We start from the raw sequence: 27577 nt of genomic DNA, 5'->3' as shown, positions 1-27577 counted from the left end.
TTTCATTCATTACCTATAAATAAATAGCAGGTAGAAAATATTATGGATGACACAATTCACACAGGATTAATTTTTTAAACTATAACTAAAACTCAACTATACAAATTCATTTGTCATTATGGAATGGAAACTTTGTCTACAGAAAAGTAAAGTTTACAGCTCGCTTCCCAGGCAAGGCTCAGATCCAGCAGATGACTCTTGTAGACTTATGCAAAGCAGCCTGGAGATGGCACCAACTATGGGAACAGGCCACTGCCTGGGTCACATCTGGGGATATCCATAGGCTCCTCTTCCCTACCCCGTCTTTATCCTGGCCACCAGAAAATTGAAATGGCCCAACAGTGGATAGTGCAGACTGAGAAGTAAAGCTCTTAGACCCATGGAAGACAGAACCATCCTTAAATTGCCTTGGACTCATAAGGAACAAGAAAGAGGGGAGGGAGTAGAGATATGCAATAGGGTATGGAATAAACAGAAAACTTCAGCTAAATGGGGTAAAAAGGCTGATTTTAAACAAGTTGCAAGTGTTTTGATTGAAGGGGAAATGGAGGAGGTCTCAGAAATGACAATGTTACGCTCACATTTCTAGAGTGAAAATACCTGATTTACTTCATGTCTTTTCAAAAATCTACGTGAATAATACACTACAGTGTATTAATGCTAAGCAAAATAAGCCAATCAGAGAAAGATGACTATCGTATGATTTCACTCATATGTGGAATTTAAGAAAGGAAACAGATGAACGTAGGAGAAAAGAAGGATAAATAAAATAAGGTAAAAACAGAGAAGGAGGCAAACCATAAGAGACTTAAATACAGAGAACAAACTGACAGTTGCTGGAGGGGTGGGGGTGGGGGATGGGCTAAATGGGTGATGGGCATTAAGGAGGGCACTTGTGATAAGCAGTGGGTGTTATATGTAAGTGATGAATCACTAAATTCTACTCCTGAAACCAATACTACAGTATATGTTAACTAACGTGAATTTAAATTTAAAAAAGAGAAAAGATCACATATTAATAATCTATGTTCCTACCTCAACAAACAGTCCATGTAATTTTCTATGTCACCCTCTATTCCTTTTGTTGTTGTTGTTGCAAATGGCAAGATTTTACTCTTTTTGATCCCTGAGTAACATTCCATTGTGTATGTATTTTCCATTCATTAGTTAATGGACATTTGGGCTCTTTCCATAATTTGGCTATTGTTAATAGCGTTGTTATAAACATTGGGGTGCATCTGCCCCTTATCCCTTTGGGCATGTATTGTCCATCATTCGGAAGATCTAGTCTTGGGTAGGAGCTTTAACAGCCCCTGGTGTGAGTCCTGATGGTGACCCCACATGAATGGTGGTGGCATGTTCCATTCATTTCTGCTTGCACCATGCCACACATGGATCATGCACAAGCATAATTATTAAACAACCAGTGCATCATTAAACAATCAGACACTGATTATACTGTCCTCGTGTGCACCAGGTTGGTTTCAATAGCTCCTTTCCTATTGCAGCTTGGGAGAATTTCTGTCAAGCTTTTGTGAAATTGATGTCATGTGTGGGGAAAGAAGTCCACATATCCAGCTACAGCGCCTGTCTTTGCCATGGACAAGATGGCAAAGCAATGGATGGTCATAGCCAGCAGCTAGAAATTCATACCCGCTTTTATGCAGAGCTTGGTATGTGTGTCTGGAGACCAAGAGGGAAAGTCAACGTGACAATCAGGTACTTAATCAAACTGCACAGACTCAGAACATCTGTTGTAAGCTGGCTCCCACCTAGCAAAGGTACAAAGATAAAGTTTCAAGCCAGGATGAATGTGCAACGGCTGGTGGTGAGATTAGAAGGAAGGGAGGTGATAGGGCTGCTGATGGCTCCCGTCCCCACCCAGCCTGTTCAGACCTCAAATCTGAAATTGTAAGAATAGATGTCACCAGGGATCCAGTACCACAAAGCAAGAGACACTGGAGAAGAGATGGGAGACTCAGACATACATTCTCTTTTTCTTTTGTGAAGGGTTTGGTACCTTGTTGTGAGTTTCCCTAAGAGAGAGGCCTGTTCTTTGGATAGTATTCAAGTTCTGGAGGCATCTTTCACCCCTGAAATCTGAGAAGGAAGGTGGCACTACCCACATGCTCAGCAAATGTTAAGGTAAGTGGCTTTGGCAAATTGGAGCAATATTGGTGCAGAAAGTCAGAGTCCATAGTCCATAAAAAAAATTGACTCTAAGATTGGCCCCAATGTGCCAGGGTGCATGCTAGGGTTTGAGGGAGCTCCACTATTCCTGACAAAGTTGTCTGCCATCTCTCTTACTTATTTTGTTTTATTGCTTCTCAGCCTACTACAGTGACAGCTGCCCAAGGTGCATGTGGAGCTTTTCATGCAAAATTATGTGCAACAGGAAAAGACCGAAAACAATCCAGGTACCCATTACAAGTGACTGGTTGAACAAATGGAGGACTGTCACACAATACAGCATAGTGCGGCTGTTAAAAGTAGCCAACGAGGGAAGGGACGTGAAGCAGAAGGTCTTCAGATAGAAGACTTTGGGCCATGCTCTGCAGCTACTGGTAATGGGAGCAGCAGGAGCTGCAACGGAAGTCAGAAGCTAGAACTGGTTCCAGAAAGAAAGTGCGGCAGTACTGGAGCAAAAGATAGAACTTACCATGGAAAGGTGCCTAATTTCTCCAACCACTGCTGAACCCCTCTCCCTTCCCCCCCCCCCATTGTTAACCTCTGCTTATTTAGATGTTTCTTCATGATCCCCATCTTCAGTCACCAATTCTGCTGAGGCCCTGAGGAGACTGAAGCATATTGGGCAGCAGCAAGTTTCCTACACTTGCCCCGTTCCACACAATTTATGAAAAGAAGAGGTTGGAAGTTAAAATCTGGGATGTTTTAGCAAGCAACTCTGTACAGCCTCCCTCACTCCATAGTCGTTGAGCCTACTGAAATCCCCGTTCTTGACAAACCTGCCATCTACCGGTGACATGAGGAACTACAGTAGCCTGCTTCAGAGTGGCATGGAGGGTGGAATACAAGAACCTGAGAAGTTTGGCAGGGCAAGAGGGTGCAAATGCGGGGGGTGGGGGGGGGGGTGAGTTGGTAGGTAGATAGCCATGCCTGGCTATCTCTGTGAGTGCACCCTCTGGGGCCCTGGGAGGAGTGGAAGTGCATTAACACACATTCGTGATTTTCCTGATTCCCCAAGTGCAGCATCGGCTCTGGTTTGCTAGTCAGCTGGTGTGAGTTTCACCCGTGCTTGTAGCTCTTCTTGGCACTTTACTCCTACGAGCTAACCCCCACAGTGGAATCAATTTATTGTAATTTTTATCATTTTCAAAAAATCATGGTTGCTATTAGTGATTGTTTCTACACTTATGTAACTTTTTTGTAAAATTAAATTTAAAAGTGCATTAAACTTTTTTAAATGTGAGAGGAATTGGTTTTTCAGACATGTTTTGGATACAGAGACAGTGATTGGTCTGACAGTACTAACAGCTTTCAGACTGTAGGTCCGTCAGAGCTAGGAATCCCCCAGTGCCCCATCCCTAAACGTTTGGGTATTTCAAGTACCACTCTGAAGAAGTTCTACTGCTTTTTAAAAAATTCTACTGACTTCTGGTAGCAAATCTATAATGTGAGGAGATTTTGCTAGGAAAGCTGCATCTGGACAAGAGTCCTTGAGGCAACTGCAGTTACTCTATTCTTGTGGCATGAACTTTAGGAATCACAATCTTCATTCCTCTCTCAATGACTATTCAATCCATAAGATCTCACTTTGCCACTGATTCTTTGCCTTCCTTGTCTAGATGACAATACTCTGCTCCCTATCATTTGATGGAACATTGTCACAGTCCTAAGCCCTAGAGGTCTCAGGAGAGCTTGCCACAATTCCATGTCCATTGTGTCCCCTGATGAGGCCAAAACGACACTGGATAAGGTAGGTAGGATGAGGAGAGTCATACATACCAAGGAGCCCTCCTAGCTGTTTCCTGACAGTTTATTCTCATTTCACTTCATCTTGATGGACCTGAGGTATCACAGAGGGACTCCAGTATAGTCATGAACACAGAAGAGCTTGTTTCTATTCCATCAGGGCTTGAGTTAATCCTCAGGCTATTTATACCTTGGAACACACCACTGTGGGGTGCAAGCTTCCCAGAGGTCAGGGTTGTTGACATGCTTCTATTTAGTCAGCTTCCTTCTGCACACATGGCCCCCTGTAGACCTCCATCCTTACTGATCCTGTAATGGGCAGCCTGAATTCATCATTTAAGCCTCAAATATTACTTTAAAGTGAGGGAACCATTCCTCCTCTCAAAGCCAATTATCTTCTATCTTGTGTCAGAAAAATACATTTTCAAGAGGAACAAATACAAGAAATATTACTGTAAAACATTATTTCAAAGCCTCAGGCTTCTTCTAAACAGCGATAATGACAGTCACACTTTCTTGTCTGTTGTTGTTCCCAAGTTTAAAGGGTGATGGAGGAGGGGGACAGAGAAGGACCACACCCCCCTTCCCAAAGTGCCCATTGAACTTGTGAAGAGAGGCCACGCTCCGCTTCTGAGCAGCAGCTCCCCATCAGTGCTCTGGGGAAGCCATCTTCTGGGAGGGATCTTAGGGCTCTGCCAGTGCCGTCTCCCCTCCAATCAGAGAGAAGACCAAGAAGACTATGAAATGATATATTGGTATATCACCAGAATATGAGAATTGATTATTTTTCTTTCTTTTCCTGGAGAGAACTCTATATTTATAAGACCCATTGCTATGGGACTCCGTGAAATAAATTATCTTTCTGGTGAGTTGACCTGACAATTCTCAAAAAAGGTTTCCATTAGGAGCCCCAAGAATAGGAGCTGATGGTCATCACCTGAATGTCTCTAAATTCTTAACAAGTCTCCTGACTCCTCTTACATTACTCCTTTCTTGTCATTTCTCATCTCCTCTACTGTTGTAGTCTCCCTTTTTTCCACAACTCCACTCCCAATAATGAAACCTATACCTAAATAGGAATTTTATGTCATGATTATATTCTCACATTACCCTTTTAGGAATATTTTAACATGAGTAGTGCACGTATTATCCTTATCCTTATTTTAAAGCTAAGGAAATTGAAGCCCCCAAAAGAGACTTATCCAAAGTAAAGCTTATCCAAATTTATAGCAAAACCAGAGTTAAAATCTCAGACATCCTAAGCTCAGGGCTCCTTTTATCATACTGGCTGAGGGAGTCGTGAATGACAGCAGCATTTGGAGGAAGAAACAGCTGAGTGAATCATGTGTTGAAGAAAAGCCCTTGAAGGCCTAATAGTGAGTGTGTCTCTGCTGCCCTCTGGTGACCATGTAGCTGCATGACTCTCCTTTCCTTCTGTTCTCCCTCCCGCCCTCTCTGGGATCCTTGCCTGGTCCCAGATGCTTAGTCTCCTCAGTGCTTCCTGTTTCTCCCACATGTCAACATATCCCTACACAAAATGGACATCCATAGTTCACATAATAATTCAGGACACAGTTCTTACTTCCAAACTGGTAGGCCCTTGAGAAAGCATATGTAAGGGTTTTTTGAGAAGAAATGCACAAAAATGTAAATAAGCTTCCTCAAGTTGGCAGTTACTACTACTGAGACTGACCATAAACAAAATGTATAAAATGGGTGCTAAAGACTCCTGGGAGAATCCCAACAATCTATATCGAGATGATACAGAATATGTGCAATGGGTAGAATATTTTCACACCGCAAATTTCGGTGTAAAAAATTTTCTGTTTACTTACTGATCCTAACCTTTATGTCAAGCACTATTATGTCTTATAGTAGAGGAATTAAGCTAATAATTGCAAGTGAAACTCAGTGGCATTCACAAGAATTAATCATTTAAAAACAGACACCTTTCCAGGGTTATTTCTAAGTCCTGAGGTAAGGATGATGCAGTGTTGGTATGGAAGGTTGTCCTCAAATTTCCACCATTGACTCCCACTATATGCCTTGATGATGACTATTCTTTTCACAACATCACTCTCCTCTTGCTATATCATTCCACGCCAGCATTTTAGGTAGCAAAATTCCTTCCAATATTTGAGCCTTACAAGGCTTACCTCTTCTTACCTTGGGTGACTTTCCTTTGCTGCTTCCATGTTATTTTGGGAGAGGGAAGTCTGTGGCACAGCAGCCATTCTGGGAACCAGGTAAAGTGGGGCACTTGCCACATTTACCTAACAGATACATAGAAAGAGTAAAGAGATGCTTGGCAATGTTTAATTATTTTTCTCTCTTCTTCGAAGCTCTCATTCTCCACAGTGGAAAGACTCTTCATCTACACTGAAGGATGAAGGAGAAAAAATCTTATATTAGAGATAACAACATCAAGTTAGGTGCCAAAATATGGGCTTATGATAACAGCGGAGGAGAAGACACTTCAGGGGAAAAAAAATCAGCTCAAATCTTGTTATATCATAATATCAGAAATGCTTATATTTTATACTGAAATGAACATCTAAAATTAAATTTTAAATTATTCTGGAGAATTCCTGAATCCCTGAGAATGTCTCTGCAGAACCCCAGGGGGACTTGTACTTTGATTAAAAAACTGACTTAGGGGGCGCCTGGGTGGCGCAGTCGGTTAAGCGTCCGACTTCAGCCAGGTCACGATCTCGCGGTCCGTGAGTTCGAGCCCCGCGTCGGGCTCTGGGCAGATGGCTCAGAGCCTGGAGCCTGTTTCCGATTCTGTGTCTCCCTCTCTCTGACCCTCCTCCGTTCATGCTCTGTCTCTCTCTGTCCCAAAAATAAATAAACGTTGAAAAAAAAAATTAAAAAAAAAAGAAACTCACTTGGGAGCATTTAAAGGAAAATCTAACCTAAACAAGAATACCGCCCTCGCCCCCCCAAAATGTGCCTGTAGCCTTTATCGTTATAATTTTTGTGCCCAAGCATTTGGTTGAGAAGCTTATTAAATTTCCTTAGGATCTGAGAGTCAATATCTGACTCAGCAAAAAGGGACAAAGAACCAAGATGAAAAGAGCAGTAAACTTGCACATATGAGACCTTGGCTGGGTGCTGTGAAGCTGGGGAGGGTAATCCTTTTCTGGCCTGTTTTCTCCCCAGGAAAATGAAGGATGGGACATTTGCTATTCAGTCTTGCTTCTAACTCTAAGCCCTAGCAAACTGCATTTAGGTGCAAACTTGACACTAAGTGGGGGGGGTGGGGAGGGGGACCCCTGATATATGGGAGGTGGAAGGAAGGGTGAGGACAGACCACCAGTGCCAGGGGCTGTGTGAGGACCTGCCGGAGACAGCGCACACTTAGTGTGTCAAATGGGGCCCAGTAGTAGTGCCATGGCTTTCAGGGGTTGGTGGAGTGCTAATGTCACAGTTTTGGCTGCAACTAAACCCAGTCAAAGTCCACTTGTCTGAGTTTCACTTTTCCGGGGATTACAGCTGTAGGAGGTGAAAATGCTATTCTGATTGCAATCCATTTTCAGGGTGGGCCTCCAGGACCTGGCTGTCCCTTGAGCTTGGGTGAAGTGGCACAAATCCCCCTTCACCCTAAGCCAGGGGTACCCGGGGCCACCTCCATGCCATCTGGCTGTCCCTCAGTTCTCCCTCCGGTCAGCACCCCAGGACCCTGACCTGCCTTTGGACACCTGCACGTGGATGAAGGGTACACCTGAGACCAACTGAGAAGACCCAGCAGCCCCCAGTCTCACCCTGAAGAAGAAAAGAGACACGTGAGTGGCTTGCTGCGTCCCTGGCCAGGATGGCCAGGGGAAGTTGGGGAAGTCGACTAAGATGAGGAAATGGGATATGTGGACAGTCAGCGCCCACAGCGAAATTCTGCCGCTTGCCCTAATACCGTTCACTTGCATCTGACACTCATACCCAACTCCGTGCTTTTCAAAGTCCTGCTGTAGTTTATGTGATCCTCATAGTACTGCTGTGCCGCAGGCTGGGTGAGGGCACTAGATTAAACTCAGAACAGCAGGATCACGTTATTAACTTGTGCGTGATGTTGTGCTTGTGTCTCTGGGCCTCACTTGTCTGTCGTGGCGATGATACAGCTGAACAAATGTTAGGAATGAGTATCTCCATCAGAGAGGAGAGAATGGAGAAGTTCAAGACAATAGAGTGAGATTCTCAAGGTCATAGAAGTAAACACAAAGTCACTTTGTCTCCTAGAATTCTTATTTTACCTTGCTTTCCCTCTATAAAAATGTGTAACATATCTATTTTTAAAACTTATATAGATATATAAACTTCAAACTTTGTGGACTGAATAAATTTATTCTCACCAGCTAATTACTGTAATTACTTGGCATTTTGCGAATTTAACATTTGAGGTCTTTTACTGGAAAAAACCAAACCAAAACAAAAAAAAACCCCTAATGACCCAAATATGTAGTAATTTGTCATTTTCTTTGGTGTGAATTTTAATAGTGCACACATAGGTCCCAGAAGTCGGAATTGTTACTCACCAAATTCCTCAACACAAACCGCCACTTATCACTCATTTATCATTGCAGCTTAATACTTATACTTTATCCAGAAAATTAAATGAAACATAGGCTTTTAAGAATTCGATGATACATACACAAATTAGACCACATCTCTTGGGAATACCAAAGTTTACCACATTTAGTAGCAATGGCAATTTCAAAAGATTCCTGGCCTATGTTCGAATGGTAAAATTGAGATGTAAAAAACCTTGTAATAAAAATGTTTTAATTTAAAGTTTGCAATGTAAGTCCATGTATTTATAAAAAATCTGCCAGAGATTTTCCGCACACTGACAGCAGATGGTCCATGACAGTGTTTTCCCTCGGCACTGTTGACATTTTAAGTTGGATAATTCTTTCCTGTGAATTGTATGATGTTTAGCAGCTCATCGGGTGCCCCCTTCCCCCAGTTGTGACCACCAAAAATTTCTGCAGACATTGCCAAAGACTCTCTAAGGGCAAGATTGTTACCTTTCCCATTCAGAACCCTGGTCTAAGGCAGTCATTCTCTCCATTTATACTCGCTCATGAATTTCTCTCTGAGCACCAGTGAAGGTTAAGACACATTTTCACCATTCTCTTCAAAAGTCTCAGGGGCATCAGGGTGTCTCAGTCAGTTAAGCATCTGACTTCAGCTCCGGTCAGGATCTCATGGTTCGTGATTTCCAGACCTGCGTTGGGCTCTGTGCTGACAGCTGGGAGTCTGGAGCCTGCTGGGGATTCTGTGTCTCCCTCTCTCTCTACCCCTCCCCCACTCACGGTCTGTCTCTCCCTCTCTCTCAGAAATAAATAAACGTTAAAATTTTTTTGAACGCTTCATTAATTTGGGCAGTTTTTTTTCTAGTTGCATTTGTAGGTTCCCCCCCTGCTTTAACGTGAAAGGCCTAAAGGAACACAAATCTATAAACTGATTTGTAGCAAGTGAGGGTCCTTCTTAGTTCACATGACTGAGCCATGGTGCTTAGCATGAACTTGACAGGTTTTATTTGCTCTTTCTTGGCGGAACAAAATGTATCTGCTTTTCACAAGAGGGTGCATAGGCAATCTCCCTCATTCAGAGGGGAAGTGACTGATAATGTTTCAAGCAGCGAGCAACAGATGGTCTATGCTGTCTTCTAACACCTGGCCCCATTTTCATATTGATACTTGAGTGCTCTTTTAGATCTTCATGTTGTGACTGGGCTTGTATCAGTTTCCCTAAAGGTATTTACATTTTTTTAATGTTTATTTATTTTTGAGAGAGATAGAGACAGAGTGTGATTGGGGGAGGGGCAGAGAGAGAGAAAGAGAGAAAGAGAGAGACAGAGACACAGAATTTGAAGCAGGCTCCAGGCTCTGAGTTGTCAGCACAGAGCCCACAGCGGGGCTTGAAGTCACAAGCCCGAAGAGCATGTTCTGGGCCAGAGTCTGACACTTTACTGACTGAGCCAGCCAGGCATCCCCTCCCTAAAGATGTTTTAGATGAAAGTGTGCATCATTTTAAACAACGAGCAGTCATAATAAAGTATAAATCATCTCCGGAAACACTTGGTTTATAATCTCTATTTGAGTGAATGTTGCTTGCCCTGCCCTGTAGAATCTTAACTGGCATTAAGAGAAAGAGAAGCAATAACTAGTTTATTGTTGCTCCTAAGCAGGTTCTTCCAGTTTGGTGTGAAGCAATAAGATATTTGATGTATCAGATGGAACGAGTCTTATGCTGCTTTCACTTTGAATTTTTCAGTTTTCAGAACTAAAGCTAGCCTTCTATTTTTGTCCTAGTAATTTTAAAGCTTTTTAGTTGGTGGAAGTATTTTTGTAATGCTGGTACAATGGGCATGTTGGGTTCGCCAACCTCTGCAGTTGCGTTATTTCTTATACTTATTCCTGTGTATTTCAAGATGACACTGAAAGGCCATTTAGGGTGGTTTCCTTGGCGGTCTCCTTCTGTAGCCCTATTTCCACCACTCTGTCCTTCATTTTCCAAAGCGTGTCCTGCCCCTGGGTTCTCCCAAGGCACTAGCAATGGCTTCCTGGCTGCAGAGTGAGGATACGGAGCCCAAATGTCCATCGATGGATGAATGGATAAAGAAGATGTGGTATATATATACAGTGGAGTATTACTTGGTAATCAAAAAGAATGAAATCTTGCCATTTGAAACTACATGGATGGAACTGGAGGGTATTATGCTAAGTGAAATTAGTCAGAGAAAGACAAAAATCATATAACTTCACTCATATGAGGACTTTAAGAGACAAAACAGGTGAACATAAGGGAAGGGAAACAAAAATAATATAAAAACGGGGAGGGGGACAAAACATAAAAGACTCATAAATATGGAGAAGAAACTGAGGGTTGCTGGAGGGGTGGTGGGAGGGCGGATGGACTAAATGGGTAAGGGGCATTAAGGAATCTACTCCTGAAATCATTGCTTCACTATATGCTAACTAATTTGGATGTAAATTTTAAAAAATTAAAATTAAAATTAAAAAAAATTTCTACATGCTCAGAATAAATGGACGTTAGGAGATTTTTTAAAACATGGAAATATTATTGTCCCTTTAGCTCAGGAGGGCTTTTCATTTCAATCAGAAATCTTCCCTCAGGCCTAAAAAAATTGATTAAAGTACCCCACCTGACGTAAGGGGTCAGAAATGAACGGTAACTGCAGAGAAATGGTGTCAAGTCCGTTTCCTTGTTTGATTGTGGAGGGGTTGATGTTGATTCCTTGTTGTGACTGTGTAATTATTGGAAACCACAGAGTGAGTTTGCTCCATGACAGTGTACTCATATTTTTCTCTTGTGTTTGCTCCAGGGAGAATGGTGGATTTTCCAGGATACAGTCTGTCTGGTGTGGTTGCCTCTTTCTTCTTCGTACTGTTCACCATGAGGCAGCCAGGTACAATGAATGCCCTTCTTCCTTTTACTGTATGCCCAAATGTCCCAGCGATACAGTCAACATGCAGAGTTCCAAGTCAAAAGGGCTAGGACAATATTAGGACTGGGGATCCAGGAACCAAAGCATCTATGTTCCAGAAAGGGTCCTCCACTTCCAGCTGTGCTATCTTTGGGAAGTTACTTGAGTACCTTCTCCCTTAGTTTCCTTGTCTCTATGATAAGAATAACAGTATATCTGTGTCTTATAGGCTAAGACAGACTTTAGGATTAAATGAGGCTTCACATAAAATACTACCAGGAATGCATTAAGATATTCATCCACCTTCCTGCTTCCATGCAAGACAGCACTTTGGAGACAAGACAATCGACTGCTTCTTAGCATAAATTAAACAGCATGAAAATACTTGGAAACAAGAAATAGAAGAGATTTCCAAGAAATGGATTTTGAAATCTCAGTAGCTGAATTGTATCTTTAAAAAAGATTATGGGGGCTCCTGGGTGGCTCAGTCGATTAAGCATCCGACTTCAGCTCAGGTCACGATCTCGCGGTCCGTGAGTTCGAGCCCCGCATCAGGCTCTGTGCTGACCGCTCAGAGCCTGGAGCCTGCTTTGGATTCTGTGTCTCCCTCTCTCTCTGACCCTCCCCTGTTCATGCTCTGTCTCTCCCTGTCTCAAAAATAAAATAAACATTAAAAAAAATAAAAAAGATTATGAAAATTAGGTGTCAGAGGGAAGTGTCAGAGGCCCAAGGAAAATGCAGCATGCAGAAGTGGAAAACATATTAGACAGGGCACCAGAAGGCACAGGCACCAGACTGATTGCTGCCAGAAACTATGTGATGTGACGTGGGGATGCCCTGCCCTCTGTGTAATGCAATTTCTTAACCTGTAAAAGATGTCAACTAGATGGAATGAGTTCAGATCTAGCTTCATATTTGGATTCCATAAATGAAGAACGCAAGCACATCTCCATTCAGTTCTATAGTGATTTTTGACTTGATAGTGATCAGCAAGTGAGAGAGTTGAAGCTCCTTTTTAGGACGATTGGATGTGGCAGAGAAAGTGAAAATGGCCCCAGAGCATTTTAGGATAAGAAAGAATATAATAACATGACTTATGAGATTATTAAACTTAATAACAAATAGAATTATTAAATATCTCTTCAATTTGTAGATAACAACAAAGAGGTCAAACATGACTCAAAATTTGATTAAAAGGCTCAGACTCTCTAGACAAAACACTGCCCTTACTCCACCACAAAATGCCCTTGAAAAAACTGAATTGTACGTACATAGCTCCAGTAACCGGAATCTTGCCTACTCCAGACCAAAAATTGTTTAAAATTAAAAAATAATCCCAGTTCCTTACCTAGGACCAAAGAAATCCTGAAAAGCTGAAAAATCTAATGAATGAATTTATTACCTAAATTTTAGGAAAAATGATTATGAAAGCAGTCATTAACAGTATAGAGTAAAATCACTAACTATAAAATAAATTACTATAAAATATAAAATAAATCACTGACAATGTTCCCAATGTGAAAAATCAATTCATACATTAACTTATTTGAGAATAAAACAACCCAGAAATTGTAGCTTTAGTATCTTAAAGGAGAAGAACTTGAGATTCCAAATCTCAAATCTCACTGGATATAATGGCTTCGCCCCCAAAATCACACAGCTGGTGACAGATATAGTACTGACACTCAATTTTTTTCAACTGCATGTTCTCCTCAATACACAAAATTGTCTTTTTAACAGCAAAATGTGCAAATATCATGCTAGATTTCTTTAAAACACTGAAAATAAAACCCTTCCTTCTCCAGGTGCCTCCATTTTGATAGGTTGGACATCCCAAAGCAAGCATATTAATCTTCCAATTGACATTTCCCAATTCCTCTTTTTCACTCTGTTTTGTAGATAGCTGGAGAGTGATTGGTCCTGCACATCCTATACTGGCTAGGATTGGGGAAGATGCTCTACTCACCTGTCAAATCCTTCCCAAGAGGGCCATGATGCCCACAAAGATGACATGGTACCGCTCAGATCCCAACGCAGTCGTGTTTGCACAGTGGGATGGAGCTGATGTGACTGAGATGCAAATGGAGGAGTACAGAGAAAGGGTAGAGTGGATAAAGGATGATGTTCCTGAGGGAAGTGTGACTCTGAAGATAAACAACATTCGACCATCTGATAATGGGCAATACTGGTGCTGCTTCCAAGAGAAGAACTATTATGAAGAAACAAGCTTGTTGCTTGAAGTAGCAGGTGAATATCTTGGAAAAGACAGAGTCTTGGAAGGAAAGCTTTATTAACTTGTGGTAAGCTTATTGCCAGTTGAAGAATTACCTTCTAATCATCAAGGCAATTCCTAATGCCCAGCCCTCTTCATTTGAAGAGGAATGCCTTCATTCGAAGGCAGATAGTTCTGAAGTCTTCAAAGCAAGCTCACCTAAAACAGTCTTCTCAAATTTAGCTTACACAGTTTTGACTATTCTTGACAATGGAATGGCAATCTGTGACATCCGGTCATTAACAGTTTTTTCTGAGCCACAGATTTGTGGTATATCAGGCCAATGTGTTAGGGTAAGTCAATCACCGAGTGAGTGAGTCTAGCTGATTGCCCAGCAGTCATATCTCAATGGAATGGGTTGTTCTCTACCCGACCTCCAATATGCAGTAAATTAAATGTGAAAATTGTGTTTCATTGTGGAATGCCCCCCAGTTAGAAAACTAGTGCTGAGAACAAAGTGGTTAAGAACTTTGTGCTTTTATGGAGACTACCAAATATTAGTGTTCAATGAATTGAGGACTTCCAGACGCATTTGGACATACCCACTGTGATGCTCTTGTATTAGCAAAGTGAGAAACAGTTGAGAAAAAGGGGATGATTGACCAAACGATTTGAGCTAGGGAAAAAAACACGCATCTGAAAAGTAAGTAATCATATGGTTCCCTGACAGGAATAACTCCCTCATATGCTAATGAGAAAATCAGGCAAATCCACTTATCTTCTCAGGGAAATAGTTCTCTGGAGATGTTACCATCTCTGACTCACACTAAAAATGTTCCCTAACACTGCTTTTTCTTAGTACCTACAACTACGATCATTATTTTTATGTTCTAGGTGATTGAAGATGGATGAAAGAGCATATGTATTTCCGAGATGTGAAGAGAGGGAGGCAGCTGTTCACTATCAGGAACCTTTGAAAATAAGCCACACATTTCCTAGGGCTCTAGGTGAAGGGAGTGAGTCTCTTTCCCCCAGCAAGTGATAGAGTCAGAATTATCATCTATGGGGACCCCTTTGTTTGGGTTTGAGAGTGATGTTGGACAAAGAAAGAATTTCATGATTACATATAACTGGGATTTCTCAAAAACATTTTCCCATTTACTGGAAGGAAGATTTAGAAACAAGAGCTCCTCATGGGGCATCCCATTCTACATGTGCAGGTTATCTACTTGCTCCCCAAGGAGCAAGAATAGTCCCCATTTAGATGATTTCTGGCTTTATATTTATTAAACATTCTAATTAATCAGAGTCAAGGTATCATCTAAAGTGTCGGACAGAGTTTGTGGCATTGGGAAGCTCAATGAATAAATTATAACACATCTTTGCTAGCAGTACTAGTGACATAAACAAAATGTCGTTATGTCCCTTTCTCTATTCTCCTCTGTCTGGATCTGAAGAAAAATACGTATGCTAAAGTTTATACATCCAGACTGGAGAACAAAGTGAATATGAACTCCAGTTTGAATGCGAAGAAGATTTTGGACTACTTCTTGTCCCCAGACCTATGAACTCTTGCCCCCTCCCTATAAGCCATGTCACTGGGATCTCAGTTTCTATGATTTGTGCCTCCCTGGGTTCCAGGCCTCAGGGCTGTGTCTTCCTTCCACAGGTGTGGGATCTTCCCCTTACATCCACATGGAGGGACCTATAGAAAGTGGAGTCCAGCTTGTGTGCACTGCAAAAGGCTGGTTCCCAGAGCCCCAGGTCTATTGGGAAGATGCCACAGGAAAGAAGTTGCTGTCTGTCTCTGAGCATTCCATCCAAGATGAGAACGGCCTGTTCTATGTGGAAGCCACTCTTGTGGTGAGGAATGCCTCTTTGGAGACCGTGTCCTGCTTCATCCACAACCCTATCCTCAATGAGGAGAAGAGCTCAGTCATCTCCATTCCAGGTCAGAGCTCTGCCTCTAGTACTAATGTGCTCAGATTAACAAGAAAGGTTCAAGGGACTGTTCCTTAGCACTGAATATTCTTTTTATCAAGGAAAATATCTAAAATTTAATAATATGTATTAAAAGGTATAAACTATTAATGGTTGGAATTTTGATTGAATATTTTGATTGAATAGCTATTGTGAATGATATTCCAGTTATTTTCAAGTTCTACCTTTTCTTTTTGAATTAATTTTCTTTACTCACAAGTATGCATCACATGACAAAGAAAATAAAACTATATTCTTTCAATTAAAATGTTTTCCTATGCCACATTGTGCCAATTACTTCTGGAAACCTATCATGTGATGATTATCAGAGATGGAGACAAATATTTACATAATAGCATCTTACCTATAACCTTATTTATAAATAGCAACAAAAACAGCAAAAAAGGCACAATACAACAGTGGAGTGTTGTGTCTTATGTTATTATAAATTATAGTATTGATGCAAAATGATATTTTCAAATGATTTTAATGGTTGAAAAATCCTCATGATGGACTATTAATGATTAAGATTATACCTATCTACCTACTTACGTATCTATCTATCTATAAACATTTACAATCATGTGAAGAATAATGGCTTTTAAGTAACTTAAAACAGCACTAAGACTTTGGGACACTTTCTTATATTTAGATATTAAGATATAGTTATTCTTACTCATATAAATGGATATGTGAAAGAATTTAAAGTAAACATTACATGTGAATTTTTTTGTCTTTTTTAAAATGTTTATTTATTTTTGAGAATGAGAGACAGAGTGTGAGCAGGGGAGGGGCAGAGAGAGAGGGAGACACAGAATCCAAAGCAGGCTCCAGGCTCTGAGCTGTCAGCACAGAGCCTGACGTGAGATCATAACCTGAGCTGAAGTCAGCCCCTTAACCGACTGAGCCACCCAGGGGCCCCCGCATGTGAATGTTAAAAGGAGCTGAATATATATATTACATGCTTTATATATATAAATGCTTTATATATATGTTTAATCTGTCAGTTTGGAATTTGAGGTAATAATTGTGTATGCCCATATATTTTTATACTTTCCATGCACTTATAAGAAGAATATGTATTATTTTTATAAGATATTAAATTTCAATATGTTAAATATCAGGAAAAACAAACAATTTTGTGTGTGTGTGCAAAAAAAAAAAGGAAACACAGCTGGATCACAAAATGATCTATGGGAAAGAATATTTTTCTGCATTTAATTTCTTTTTTATAAATTCAGCTTTTCAATTCAAAGTAGAACTTTTTTCTTTTCTTTTCCTTTACTTTTCTTTTCTTTTTTTCTTTTCTTTTAATAGTTTCTCTCCTTTCCTTAGATAAAATTCTTTAATATATTATTTTCATTCTTTTTACAGAGAAACTCCAGAATGAGCTAGGTAAGTAGACATTGGATGCACAAATGTAGAAAAGACTTTTCCTCCCCAAAGGAAAGTGGTAATCCCTGGACAAAGCCAGCAGGATCTACCATGACAGCTCGTGATCCAGATGAGAAACTGAGGCACGACTTTACCAAGTATCAAGTTCAGTTACTACCAAAGGTGACTAGCCAAATGTAGGCCTCCACAGCCTCCTTCAAGCACCATTGCACAGTGTAACCTTTGACTTTAAGTGTTCACAGGGACCCCAGTGAGCTTCAGATAGACACCCGTAAGGGGCACAGACATAATCTCTGCTCTATTTGACTGGAGGAAAGGGTGGTGTCCTTAGACACCATTCCTTTGTGTCTAAGGAATGGTATAGGACAGGTGGTGGGGCTCTGGAGGTCCTTTTAAAATATTTTAGTGTGAAGGGGCAGTGTCATGGTAACTGGAAGTCACTACCCATCACCTTAACCCTCTGGCCTGCTATGGTTTCTGCACCTTCTCCTCACCCCAGTGGATGGGAGCCTCATCACTATTGGATGGGAGCCATTACTTTCCCAGATCAGGCTGGAACAATGTGCTGGGTCAATCAATCATTTCCTGTTTTTCTGTTTCTTTTTTTTACTTAGTAGTTGGACTGCAGTATTATTATTTTACTGTACCTAAGATAAAGATAAATGGTTTAAAAAGTAACCAACTGATATTTGAGTCTCTTTCAGTTTTTCCTTTACTTCCTTACCATCTTCCTCCTTTCTGTGATGTCTTCTCCCAAACCATGATAACCAGCCTGCTCCCTGCCCAGATGCATATGACCTTGTATCACTTATTTTCTCCATCAATATCCTGCTCTCTCTCAAATCACCAGTTACAGGAATGTGTGTATGTGTGTGTGTGTGTGTGTGTGTGTGTGTGCCTATGCGCACATTAGATGAGCTTAAGCATACTTTTCAGTCCATGTAAGAATTTTTGAGGAAAATCATGGTGGCAAACACACCTCAATCTCTGCCAGAGTCTAGTGTGACACTTTCGACCCTATCGAGCCATAAAGATAAAGGGAAGGGCCTTGGGAAGGTCAAAGGTAATGCCACAATCTGAGGAGAACTTCACCCCTGTGAGTCTTACCTTCTAAGTTAGATCCCTTTCTGCCTGGGTGGTATCTGCTTATGAGCAGTCAGAAACCTTAACCAACAAAACTTGTTAGTTACAGATCAGAAAGTCAAGCCAGTGTTTGGGGCAGGTTGGCATATGTCTCTCTCTGTCCCCCAGGAAGACTTTAGGTAAAGAGTCACTCCTCCAAGTTATCTGAATCTATTTGACATGTCCATTGCAGACCCAGCACACAAAATGCAATCTGATGTTGTGCTGTTCCTAGTTGTGCTGACCTTCTGGGACCACAGTAAAACATGAAGAAAATATGGAGCTCCCCTGGCTTCCTGTCAGGTGGGGATTACAGGGCTGCACCTCCAGGAGCTTTGAGGGTTGGTGATCATTGGTCTCTATTTTCCTCATCTTCAGAATGAACGTGTTGACTTTAATCTCTAATGTAGTGTCAGGCCCTAAGAGTCTGGATATGATATGATATAATTAACTTAATATTATATAATATCAATATATATATATATATTTCACTTAATTGAATATGCTGATTGAAAGAGGATTACATGACATATGATGGGATTATCAGGTTTTAAGGAATTGGTGTATTATGCAGTAAACTGCACTCTCCAGAGAATATTTAATTTTCAGTGAATATTCAGAGGGCATTTCAGTAACATAAACAAAACAACATATGTCATCACAAATTGTGTGGAAGGGTATGGACAAAACTATATAGAGAAAGGGAATTATGCAGAGCTTCTCACAAGGAACTTGTATTCTAGTAGAATCTCAATTATTAACAGATTGCACTACATGATTTTTTTCCTGCACTTTAAACGTTATTTTTTACTTGGATATTGGAAAAACAGGAGTTTCATATATGTATGATACACCTACTCATATGGGTAATAGAGATAAGGAAATCGTCTGTTTCATTAAGCAATTTACTGTAAAATACATGGATAGAGAAAGAGCAGCAGACTAACCCCTAGTTCATTTCTTCTGACTCCTACTTTTCCCTCAAGACTTTAAAAGATATATATGCAATGGAGATAATATTATTTTAGGTAAAATTGAAGGATAAAGCAAAGAAAATGCTGGAAATAATTGGGAGTCAAATTTTAGCTAGAATAGAAAGGAATAATCTGAAAATTAGGATTGTGTTGACAGAAAGTTTCCTTTCTAAAGAAGTACCTGGCAGATTTTGGCTAATTACATAATGAGGACATTTTTGCCATTGACTCCCATCCAGACAATACACGAATTTATGCCTGTATTTCTATTACAAATGATCACAACCTATGTGAAAACCTTTTTACCACTTGATAGAAAAGGTTGACTCTCAATTTAGAACAAAGCAAAACTGGCATGGTCAGAGCCTGATGAACTGGAAGTGTAACATAGCTTGGGTCCGGGAAAGCCACCAGAGAATATCTCCCATTTTCACAATGGGAGGATTAGGACTCTTTTGTGTGTTTGTTGTTGTTTTATGTTTTGTATTTTAACAACCTCCCCAATTCTTGATCTTATAATGCTTTGCAAAATAATCTGATGACATTGAACCTGATGTGTGTTTAGAACTCCACATATGTGGGACCTCAGGGAACTAAAATATAACGCCTTATAAGGTGTTATAAAAATCAAACCAGGGGAAGGTTTCTTGATATTTCATTACTAAAAATCCACCTGACACTCATTCTTATCCCTTCTCATTATCAAGACAGAAAGAATGGTTACGGTGCCCTTGAGTCTCACGGTCTGCATGCCTCCACTCACATTGTTTGATCATCCAAGAGGTTTATATAGATTTTTGTGTATAACTCCAGAACAATCTTATTATTTTGATAGTGATATACTTATTTTACAGTTTAAGAAACTGAGGCATACACAGATTGAGTAGTTTAAAGAGGTCATATAGATGTGAAGTGATAAAATACTAATTTTATTCTAGAAGTAATAATTGCAAAATTATTTTATTGGGGTGTAATCTGAATAAAATTATAAGTAAGGGCAGGTGTGGGTTCCATTAGTAGTTCTTTTTTTTTTTTTTCAGACTGACACACATCATGGGATGGTTCTACCTTGGACAGGGACAGCCTCTATCCTGATTCCACCAAACTTCCCCCTCTCTAAAGGATGACCTTGTGCCTCACAGCTTCCCTGGGATGCCCATGGGTTCTAAACACCACTGGAGATGTTCTTACTGATGGCACTATTTGTTTCATTTTGTTTCTTTCATTGTGTTTTGTCTGCTGTATTTCATAGCTTCCTTAAAAGTGATTGGACCTTCCCAGCCCATCCTTGTCAGAGTGGGAGAAGACATACAACTAACCTGTTGTCTGTCCCCCAAGACTAATGCACAAAGCATGGAGGTGAGGTGGCTCCAATCACACCATTATCCTGCTGTTTATGTGTATGCGGATGGGGAACATGTGACTGAAGAGCAGATGACAGAATATAGAGGGAGGACAGCCTTGGTGAGTGATGCCATCAATGAGGGGAGACTGACCCTACAGATACACAACGCCACAACGTCAGATAATGGGCAGTACCGGTGCCGTTTTGAAAAAGATGGTGTCTACCAGGAGGCCAGTTTGGATCTGAAGATAGTAGGTAAGGATTCCAGATGTTTTGGTTTCAACTTCTGTTCCTACTGCTTTAACATGCTAGTTCCTGGAAATTTCCCTGGTACCTGAAATTTTCTGAATGACCATTCATTTGTCAAATTTATATTGAACACTCTGATGCACAGGAACTGTAGTATATACTTATAAGTTCACAAACGCAAATGAACCAGATTTAATTCTCTGGGTATAAAATCTGTGCACTTACCAGGATCTCCATAAAATGACCACATGTTTACTAAAATTGGAGAATTTTACTCCATAACTTTACACAAAACTAATTATTTCACAGAGTGTTATTAAAATTCTGGAAAATGTGTAGTTACTAGGAAGTATAACTATGCGAAGATTAAACTAGATCCACATATCAGTTAAAATAATAAGTATCAACAGAATTGGCAGGATGGAAGAGGAAAGACAAAATCACTCCCTGAATGATAATTTCCCACTGCTTATATTGTGAGTTAGAATTGATTTTTCAAGGTTAGCAAATGCCATTGAAGACACAGGTCAACATCTTAGATAAGTGATTTGTTTCCCTCATTGATTTTGTGTCTCCGTTCATAAACATATTCATGACATATCCATAGGGGCACACGTTGAGAAGTTAAATGGACTCCATCATTTTCTGCCACTGGACACACATATTTCTAAAATCTTGATCTTTAAGAATATTCTCTTAATCATTTTCTTTTATCCTGTCCATGAGATTTGTGTCATGGTCAAACTTATTTTGTTCACAGATACAGAAAAGATTGGATTTAAAATTTATTGTTCCTCTGACTCTCCCTGAGGATTGAATTTAGGAAGACAAAAATAAAAAACAAAACAATAAACCACTCCAGCCAATGTCATCTCTCAGTGGAATATAATTCCACTATAAGCTTTGTTCTCTTCCCAAACCTTTGACTTGCCAAGCTCTTTCCTCTCAGTGAAGTTACTGGCCATATAACCACTTGGCAGATACTTGAGGTTTTGTTCCTTGATCTTTATTCCCCAGGTCTAGGTTCTTCCCCGCTGATTACCATAATAGGACAGAAGGATGGAGAAATAGAGTTGATGTGCAGTTCAGAAGGGTGGTTCCCAAAGCCCCATGTGCAGTGGAAGGACATGGAAGCAAAGATAATACCATCATTTTCAGAGGTTCTGACTCAAGGAAGTCATGGGCTTTTCCATGTGAAGACATCTCTATTGGTCACAAACAGCTTTATTGTGAATGTAACCTGCTCCATTAGCAACCCCCTTCTTGGTGAGGAGAAAATGGCAACTTTTTCTCTCTCAGGTTGGTGACTCCATGTGTTCCTCTCAACTGTGGAAAATAAATATGAAGACAAATGCAGACTTACTTATTTCATTGCTCTACCATATTTTAATTTTTATTTTATTCTCTCTGATAAAATCTCCACTATCTCTTGCAAAACTGGTCTTCAGGACACCTGGAGATCCTATCAATATCCCTTGACTAAAGTCCTAAGGTTATATTGTTGTGTATACACTAACTTTTAAGAATTGACTCTAGGGGCGCCTGGGTGGCGCAGTCGGTTAAGCGTCCGACTTCAGCCAGGTCACGATCTCGCGGTCCGTGAGTTCCAGCCCCGCGTCGGGCTCTGGGCTGATGGCTCGGATCCTGGAGCCTGTTTCCGATTCTGTGTCTCCCTCTCTCTCTGCCCCTCCCCCGTTCATGCTCTGTCTCTCTCTGTCCCAAAAATAAATAAACGTTGAAAAAAAAAAAAAAAAAAAGAATTGACTCTACTGTTACTCTAAGGACAAAGTCTTTTCTTCTGATATAAAAACAATATCACTCTTGGTGTTCTTTTTTCTTTATTGTGGATTGTCTTCAGAATTAGAAACTAGTTTTCCTTAACATCATCTTCATGCCTGTGGATTAAATAATTTTCTCCTTTTGTTACCCTCATTACTCCAGCGATGGTGATATAATTGGAAAAGAGAAGGGAAAGAAATGTGTGCATGTGTGTGTGTGTGTGTGTGTGTGTGTATTTCTGACAGGAGCAAACAATAAAGCTAGCATAAACTTTGGGTCTCTCCTCAGCTTCTGCAGAGCAGGGAGGAACTGACCAGCTATCTCCTTGAGAGACCCACTTCTCATCCTCCTTTCTAGCCCAGGAGTTGTTCAGATAAAAAGAACAATCTTTGAATTTTCCCAGGTTCATGACTTAATGAGCTTATGGGTTTTCCATTTTAGAGTCCATGATGACTTTTTCATGGAAGACAGTGCTTATTTGTGGATTGCTTCTTGCTGCAGCTGTAGGCCTGGTCATGAGGAAGAGCTATAAAAAAGGTAAGTCAGGTAAATAGAAATGGTATGGAGCATACTTTGTAATGGGAACCTTGCTGTGCACTTTCCCTAGCCTCTCTTTTCAGCAACCGCATAGGGGAGGCTTTCAGTGAACATTCAGTAATTAATGAAACATAAGGTCCATGGTTTTACATTCATGTAATGGAGGATTGGTATTGACTGATATCAGAGTTTACAGTGATAAAAGTAGCAAAAGAATTAAAAGACAATAATTGGATCCCACTATGAACATTCCCAAGTGATCTAGTTAAGGAGAGGATGAAAAAAGTAGCATAGTCATCTATGCTTTCAAGACTGATAGCTGAGACTTGACTGAGGTTCTGTTGGCATGAACATTTCACTAAGATCTTTAAAAATATGGTGACTCACTTATTGGTGGTTCTTGTTCTGTGGATAAAGGGCCCTTATGTGTTGACATAGAGATTGTTTTTTGTGCCCTATAAAGTTTCTTCACTTCAAATTTCTTACGTCACTGTAACTTTGGTTTGCCTGTTTGGATGTTAATGTAATGAAATTTATATTTTAAAATACTCCACATTGATTATTATCATAATGGATTTTCTTTCTCTATAATGAACATGACATTGATCCAAATAGAGCTCACCCAGAATGATACTTTCTGAGGAGAACAAGCATGTGACCCCTGAACACTCATGCAGCCATACATCCTATGGAGATTTGACGACTTGCTCAATGTGCCAAGCCAGGAGGGGCTCATGTGAGGGAAGTGGTACTGTGAGGTGGAGGTTGGGGACAAGACAGTATGGGTCTCAGGTGTTGCCAAGGATAATGTAGCAAGGGAGTCATCCCTGTGTTACCTGAGAATGTGTTCAGGCAATGAGTCACTATAGAAACCAGTACAGGGCCATTACCTTTCTTCCAAGCGTCCTCTCCATGGCTCCAGGATGGGTCAGAATCTCCCTTGAAGAGCCTCTGGATACCTTTCCTTTTATAATATGACCAACAAGTGCTCTATTTACACTTTTCCCCAAGTTTTCTTCTCTGAAACTACACTCCTTCATTTCATTCTTTGATCCTTTAATGTGGGTTCTCCTGACATATTTCCTGCACCCATGAAATTTTGCAACATCTCCAAGGGAAATAACAACCTTGGATTCTGGAAACAAGGATTATATTCTAAGTCCCAGCTCTTCTCCTTTTACCAGCTGCTTGAAAGGTTTCACACCATCGTCAAGCTACCAAATCAAGATGCTTTAATGTCAGTCTGGCTTCAAATCTGATCTGGAGACTGATCCTTCAGAGAACTATACTCTCCCAAGCTGTCTGATATCCTGCCACTCATCACAACCTGATATGTGATGACCAAAGATTCTTAGAAAATCCAATGGGAAATGCAATTAGGCCAAAGGAGGAAATGCAAGGAATTATTATTTGATATGTTTCTTTACGAAGGTGACAATTTTCCAAGTGGGGCTAAGTAAATGAAAAATACTGTTGAAAAGAGTAAGAGAAAATACAGCTAAATGGAAAGAGAACAATATGATAACTGAGATATAATCTTGAATATCATATGAAATGTGGAATTCCTGTTCCAGACTTTTTCAAAAAGTTAATAGAGAACTTGGAGTGAAAAAATTTTTCAGAAATTCTAGTCCAAGACAAATGCCATATGATTTAATTTATGTGTGGAATCCAAAAGCAAAACAAATGAATAAATAAACAAAAAGCAGAATCAGATCTATGAATACAGAGAACAAACTGGTGGTTACCATAGAGAAGGGGTAGGGGTATGAGCAAAATGGGTGAAGGGGAGTGGGAGACATAGGCTTCCAGCTATGGAATGAATAAGTACAAAAATTAAAGGTACACCATAGGAAATACAGTCAATAATATTACAATAGTATTGTATGGTGACATATGGTGAGCATAGCATAATATACAGACTTGTTGAATCACTATGTTGTAAACCTGAAATTAATGTAACATTGTGTGTCAACTTTCCTCAAATAAAAAAAAAAATTTAAGTAAAAGAAATTCTAGTCCAAGAAAAAAATTAATTTCTTTTCATTGTATCTATATGAGATGATAGATGTTAACTAAACCTAGTGTGGTAAACATTTCCACAATATATACAAAATGAATCATCATGCCGTGGACCTTACTCTTATATAGTGATATATGTCAATTATTTAACAATAAAAGGAAAAAAAGAGAAAAATTCATTGTGCCACGTATATGAAGATATCAGTTTTATTTTTAGAGTAAAAAAAGTGCACAATTAAAATTTATAATTCCAAGATAAATATACATAAGCGATAAATGCAACACATAGCAAAATTTTTTTTAAAGTCATAATGAATTAAAGAAGAGAAGCTACATGTGGAAGAGGAAAGACTCTGGAAAAGGGAAGACTTGGAAAAAGTCTTAAAGTCTTCTGAAGTGACAATGAGGAATACCTACTAATGGCACTCTGCTATTTTTTAGGATGACAGCCATCACAGTAATCACTGTCCTTTGAAAATCATTCATTTGTTGCATCCTGGAGAGTCTCTTTTGGCTCATAGTATTTTTTTCTCTGCTTTTTTTTTTTTTTAAGTCATACATTTATGTTTGAAACTATGTATTATTCTCCCACTGGTATTTACACATTTATATTACTTAGTTTTAAATTTTTCAGTTGTGAAATACACATAACACAAAACTTATTCTTTTAGCCATTTTAAAGTATACAATTCAGTGGTATTTATGCCTTCATAATTTTGTGCAGCCATCTTCAGCATCCAGTTCCAGAATATTGTTCCAGAAGAAAACTCTATAACGATTAAGCAGTCACTATCCATATTCTCCTCTCCCCAGCCTTTGGAAACCACTAATCTCACGAATCTACTTTCTGTCCCTATGAATTTGCCTATACTAGATATTTCATATAAATGGAATTGTAAAATATATGGATTTTGTTTTTAGTGTCTGGCTTTTTTTTTTTTTTTTTTTTTTTACTTAGCATAGTGTTTTTAAGGTTCATCCATGTTGTAGCATGTACCAGTACTTCATTCCTTTTTTCTGTTAAAAAATTTTATTTTTTTAAGAGCTGTTTTAGTTTTACTACAAAATTGAGTGGAAAATTCAGAGCATTCTCATATCCCTCCTCTCTTTCCTCACAATTTCCTCTACTATTAATACCTTGCACTGGTGTAGTACATTTATTACAACAGATGAATTGATATTGATGCATTATTTCCAACTACAGTTCATAGGTAGGGTTCACATCAGGGTTCACTTTTTGTGTTGTACATTCTGTAGGGTTTGGCCAATGACTTACCATTTTTGGTACATTAATATACCCTGATATACTCTATATTTTGAAGACAAACTTATTAGTAGATATGTTAGTTTTGCCTTAAAATATTTTTAATGTTACTCTATTTTGATCTAATATAATTTAAAATGTTTTGTCTAATAAAGTCTGAAAGTTAACTATCCCTTTATTTATTTATTGTTTGTCTTCCTTCCTGATCAGTCTTTTTGCTTGTTAGTTTTATGTACTTGTGCCATCCCTATATATAAACATATAGGTTTTCCCTAGGAAGGTCTCAAGAAAATGTGTTTTTTATCAGTCACATTCTTTCACTATGTATTAAGAAACCTGTTTTTCTTTAGCTCACCAAATTGGGGATTAATTTATTTTCTCAGTTCCAATGCCACTTGGGAAAATCATGGGGAAGGAGAATGATTGGTGGCTTGACTAAAACACCCCAATCATTGAGCCATCACTGTGGCTGATGGATGGATTGGCCATCAAGGATCCTGTTCCCTGACACTCCTGATGCATAGGTAGCTGGTCATAGTCATGAAAAGCATGGGGACTCTCAGAAGAGATGTACAGATTGGATGGATCTCAATTTAAAGGAGAGGACTGGAGGAAACCAGAGACTTTCAGTTCCATTAGGGCAGTGATTGTGTGTGTGTGTGTGTGTGTGTGTGTGTCCTCACAAAAAGTGACATATATTAGTTGATCAATAAACATTTATGAAAGAGAGGAATAGATTCATAAACAGGATATTTATAAGATATTTTATCTGTATAATGCACTGTGGTCAGCTGTAGAGATAAAGTGATTAGTAAGGCTAATTCCTGCCCCAAGATATTTTTTTATTCTAGTAAGGTGTCTCTTTGTTTTTTGAATGTTTTATCATTCCTTTCTAGGCTCTATTCAGAATGGGATTGCCAGAGTGGTCCAGCAATAAATAATTAATTGATGGAGTCAGATGGTGAATTCAAGGTCACTACTTTGTCAGGAACTATGGGCTACTTGGAGATCCTTCATTGCTCATTGATTTACTCATAGCAGAAATGAGGATATGATGGAGGATGCTACCCCTCACATTTCTACAATTGTGATCCCAGCAGAAAATTAGCCTTCATATTTTCTTTCATTGCCACCTCTAACCTATGTTCTTTAAGATCTAAGCTTAGAAGGACAAAACCCATTAAAATGAGTGGAGGAATAGGGGCGCCTGGCTGGCTCAGTGGTGAAGCATATGACTCTTAATCTCAGAGTCCTGACTTCATTAGAGCTTACTTAACACCACCACAACAATGAAAACAACATTTCAGAGCCAGGGAGC

The 27577-nt window shown here is 39.6% G+C and overlaps 1 protein-coding gene across 2 annotated transcripts; it reads left to right on the top strand.

Moving 5' to 3' along the window:
* Positions 1-7395: 7395 nt before the first annotated feature.
* BTNL2 (butyrophilin like 2) lies at positions 7396-27306 on the top strand. Of its 2 annotated transcripts, none has more exons than XM_045497838.1 (9): positions 7396-7718; positions 11279-11362; positions 13280-13627; positions 15262-15543; positions 16947-16967; positions 20316-20663; positions 21675-21956; positions 22878-22973; positions 27156-27306. In XM_045497838.1, exons 2-9 carry the CDS (start codon positions 11284-11286, stop codon positions 27194-27196), a joined length of 1497 nt encoding a protein of 498 aa, XP_045353794.1. In that variant the 5' UTR covers positions 7396-7718; positions 11279-11283; the 3' UTR covers positions 27197-27306. The 2 variants fall into 2 exon arrangements, with proteins under 2 accessions (XP_045353794.1, XP_045353795.1); XM_045497839.1 differs by lacking the exon at positions 27156-27306 and adding an exon at positions 24158-24276 and having other exon boundaries at positions 7397-7718.
* Positions 27307-27577: the final 271 nt, after the last annotated feature.

This window comes from Leopardus geoffroyi, chromosome B2 (assembly GCF_018350155.1).
Source record: "Leopardus geoffroyi isolate Oge1 chromosome B2, O.geoffroyi_Oge1_pat1.0, whole genome shotgun sequence".
In the NCBI taxonomy this organism is placed as follows: domain Eukaryota; kingdom Metazoa; phylum Chordata; class Mammalia; order Carnivora; family Felidae; genus Leopardus; species Leopardus geoffroyi.
Note: the sequence above shows the minus strand (reverse complement) of the source record. Positions and strands in the feature narration are given on the sequence as shown.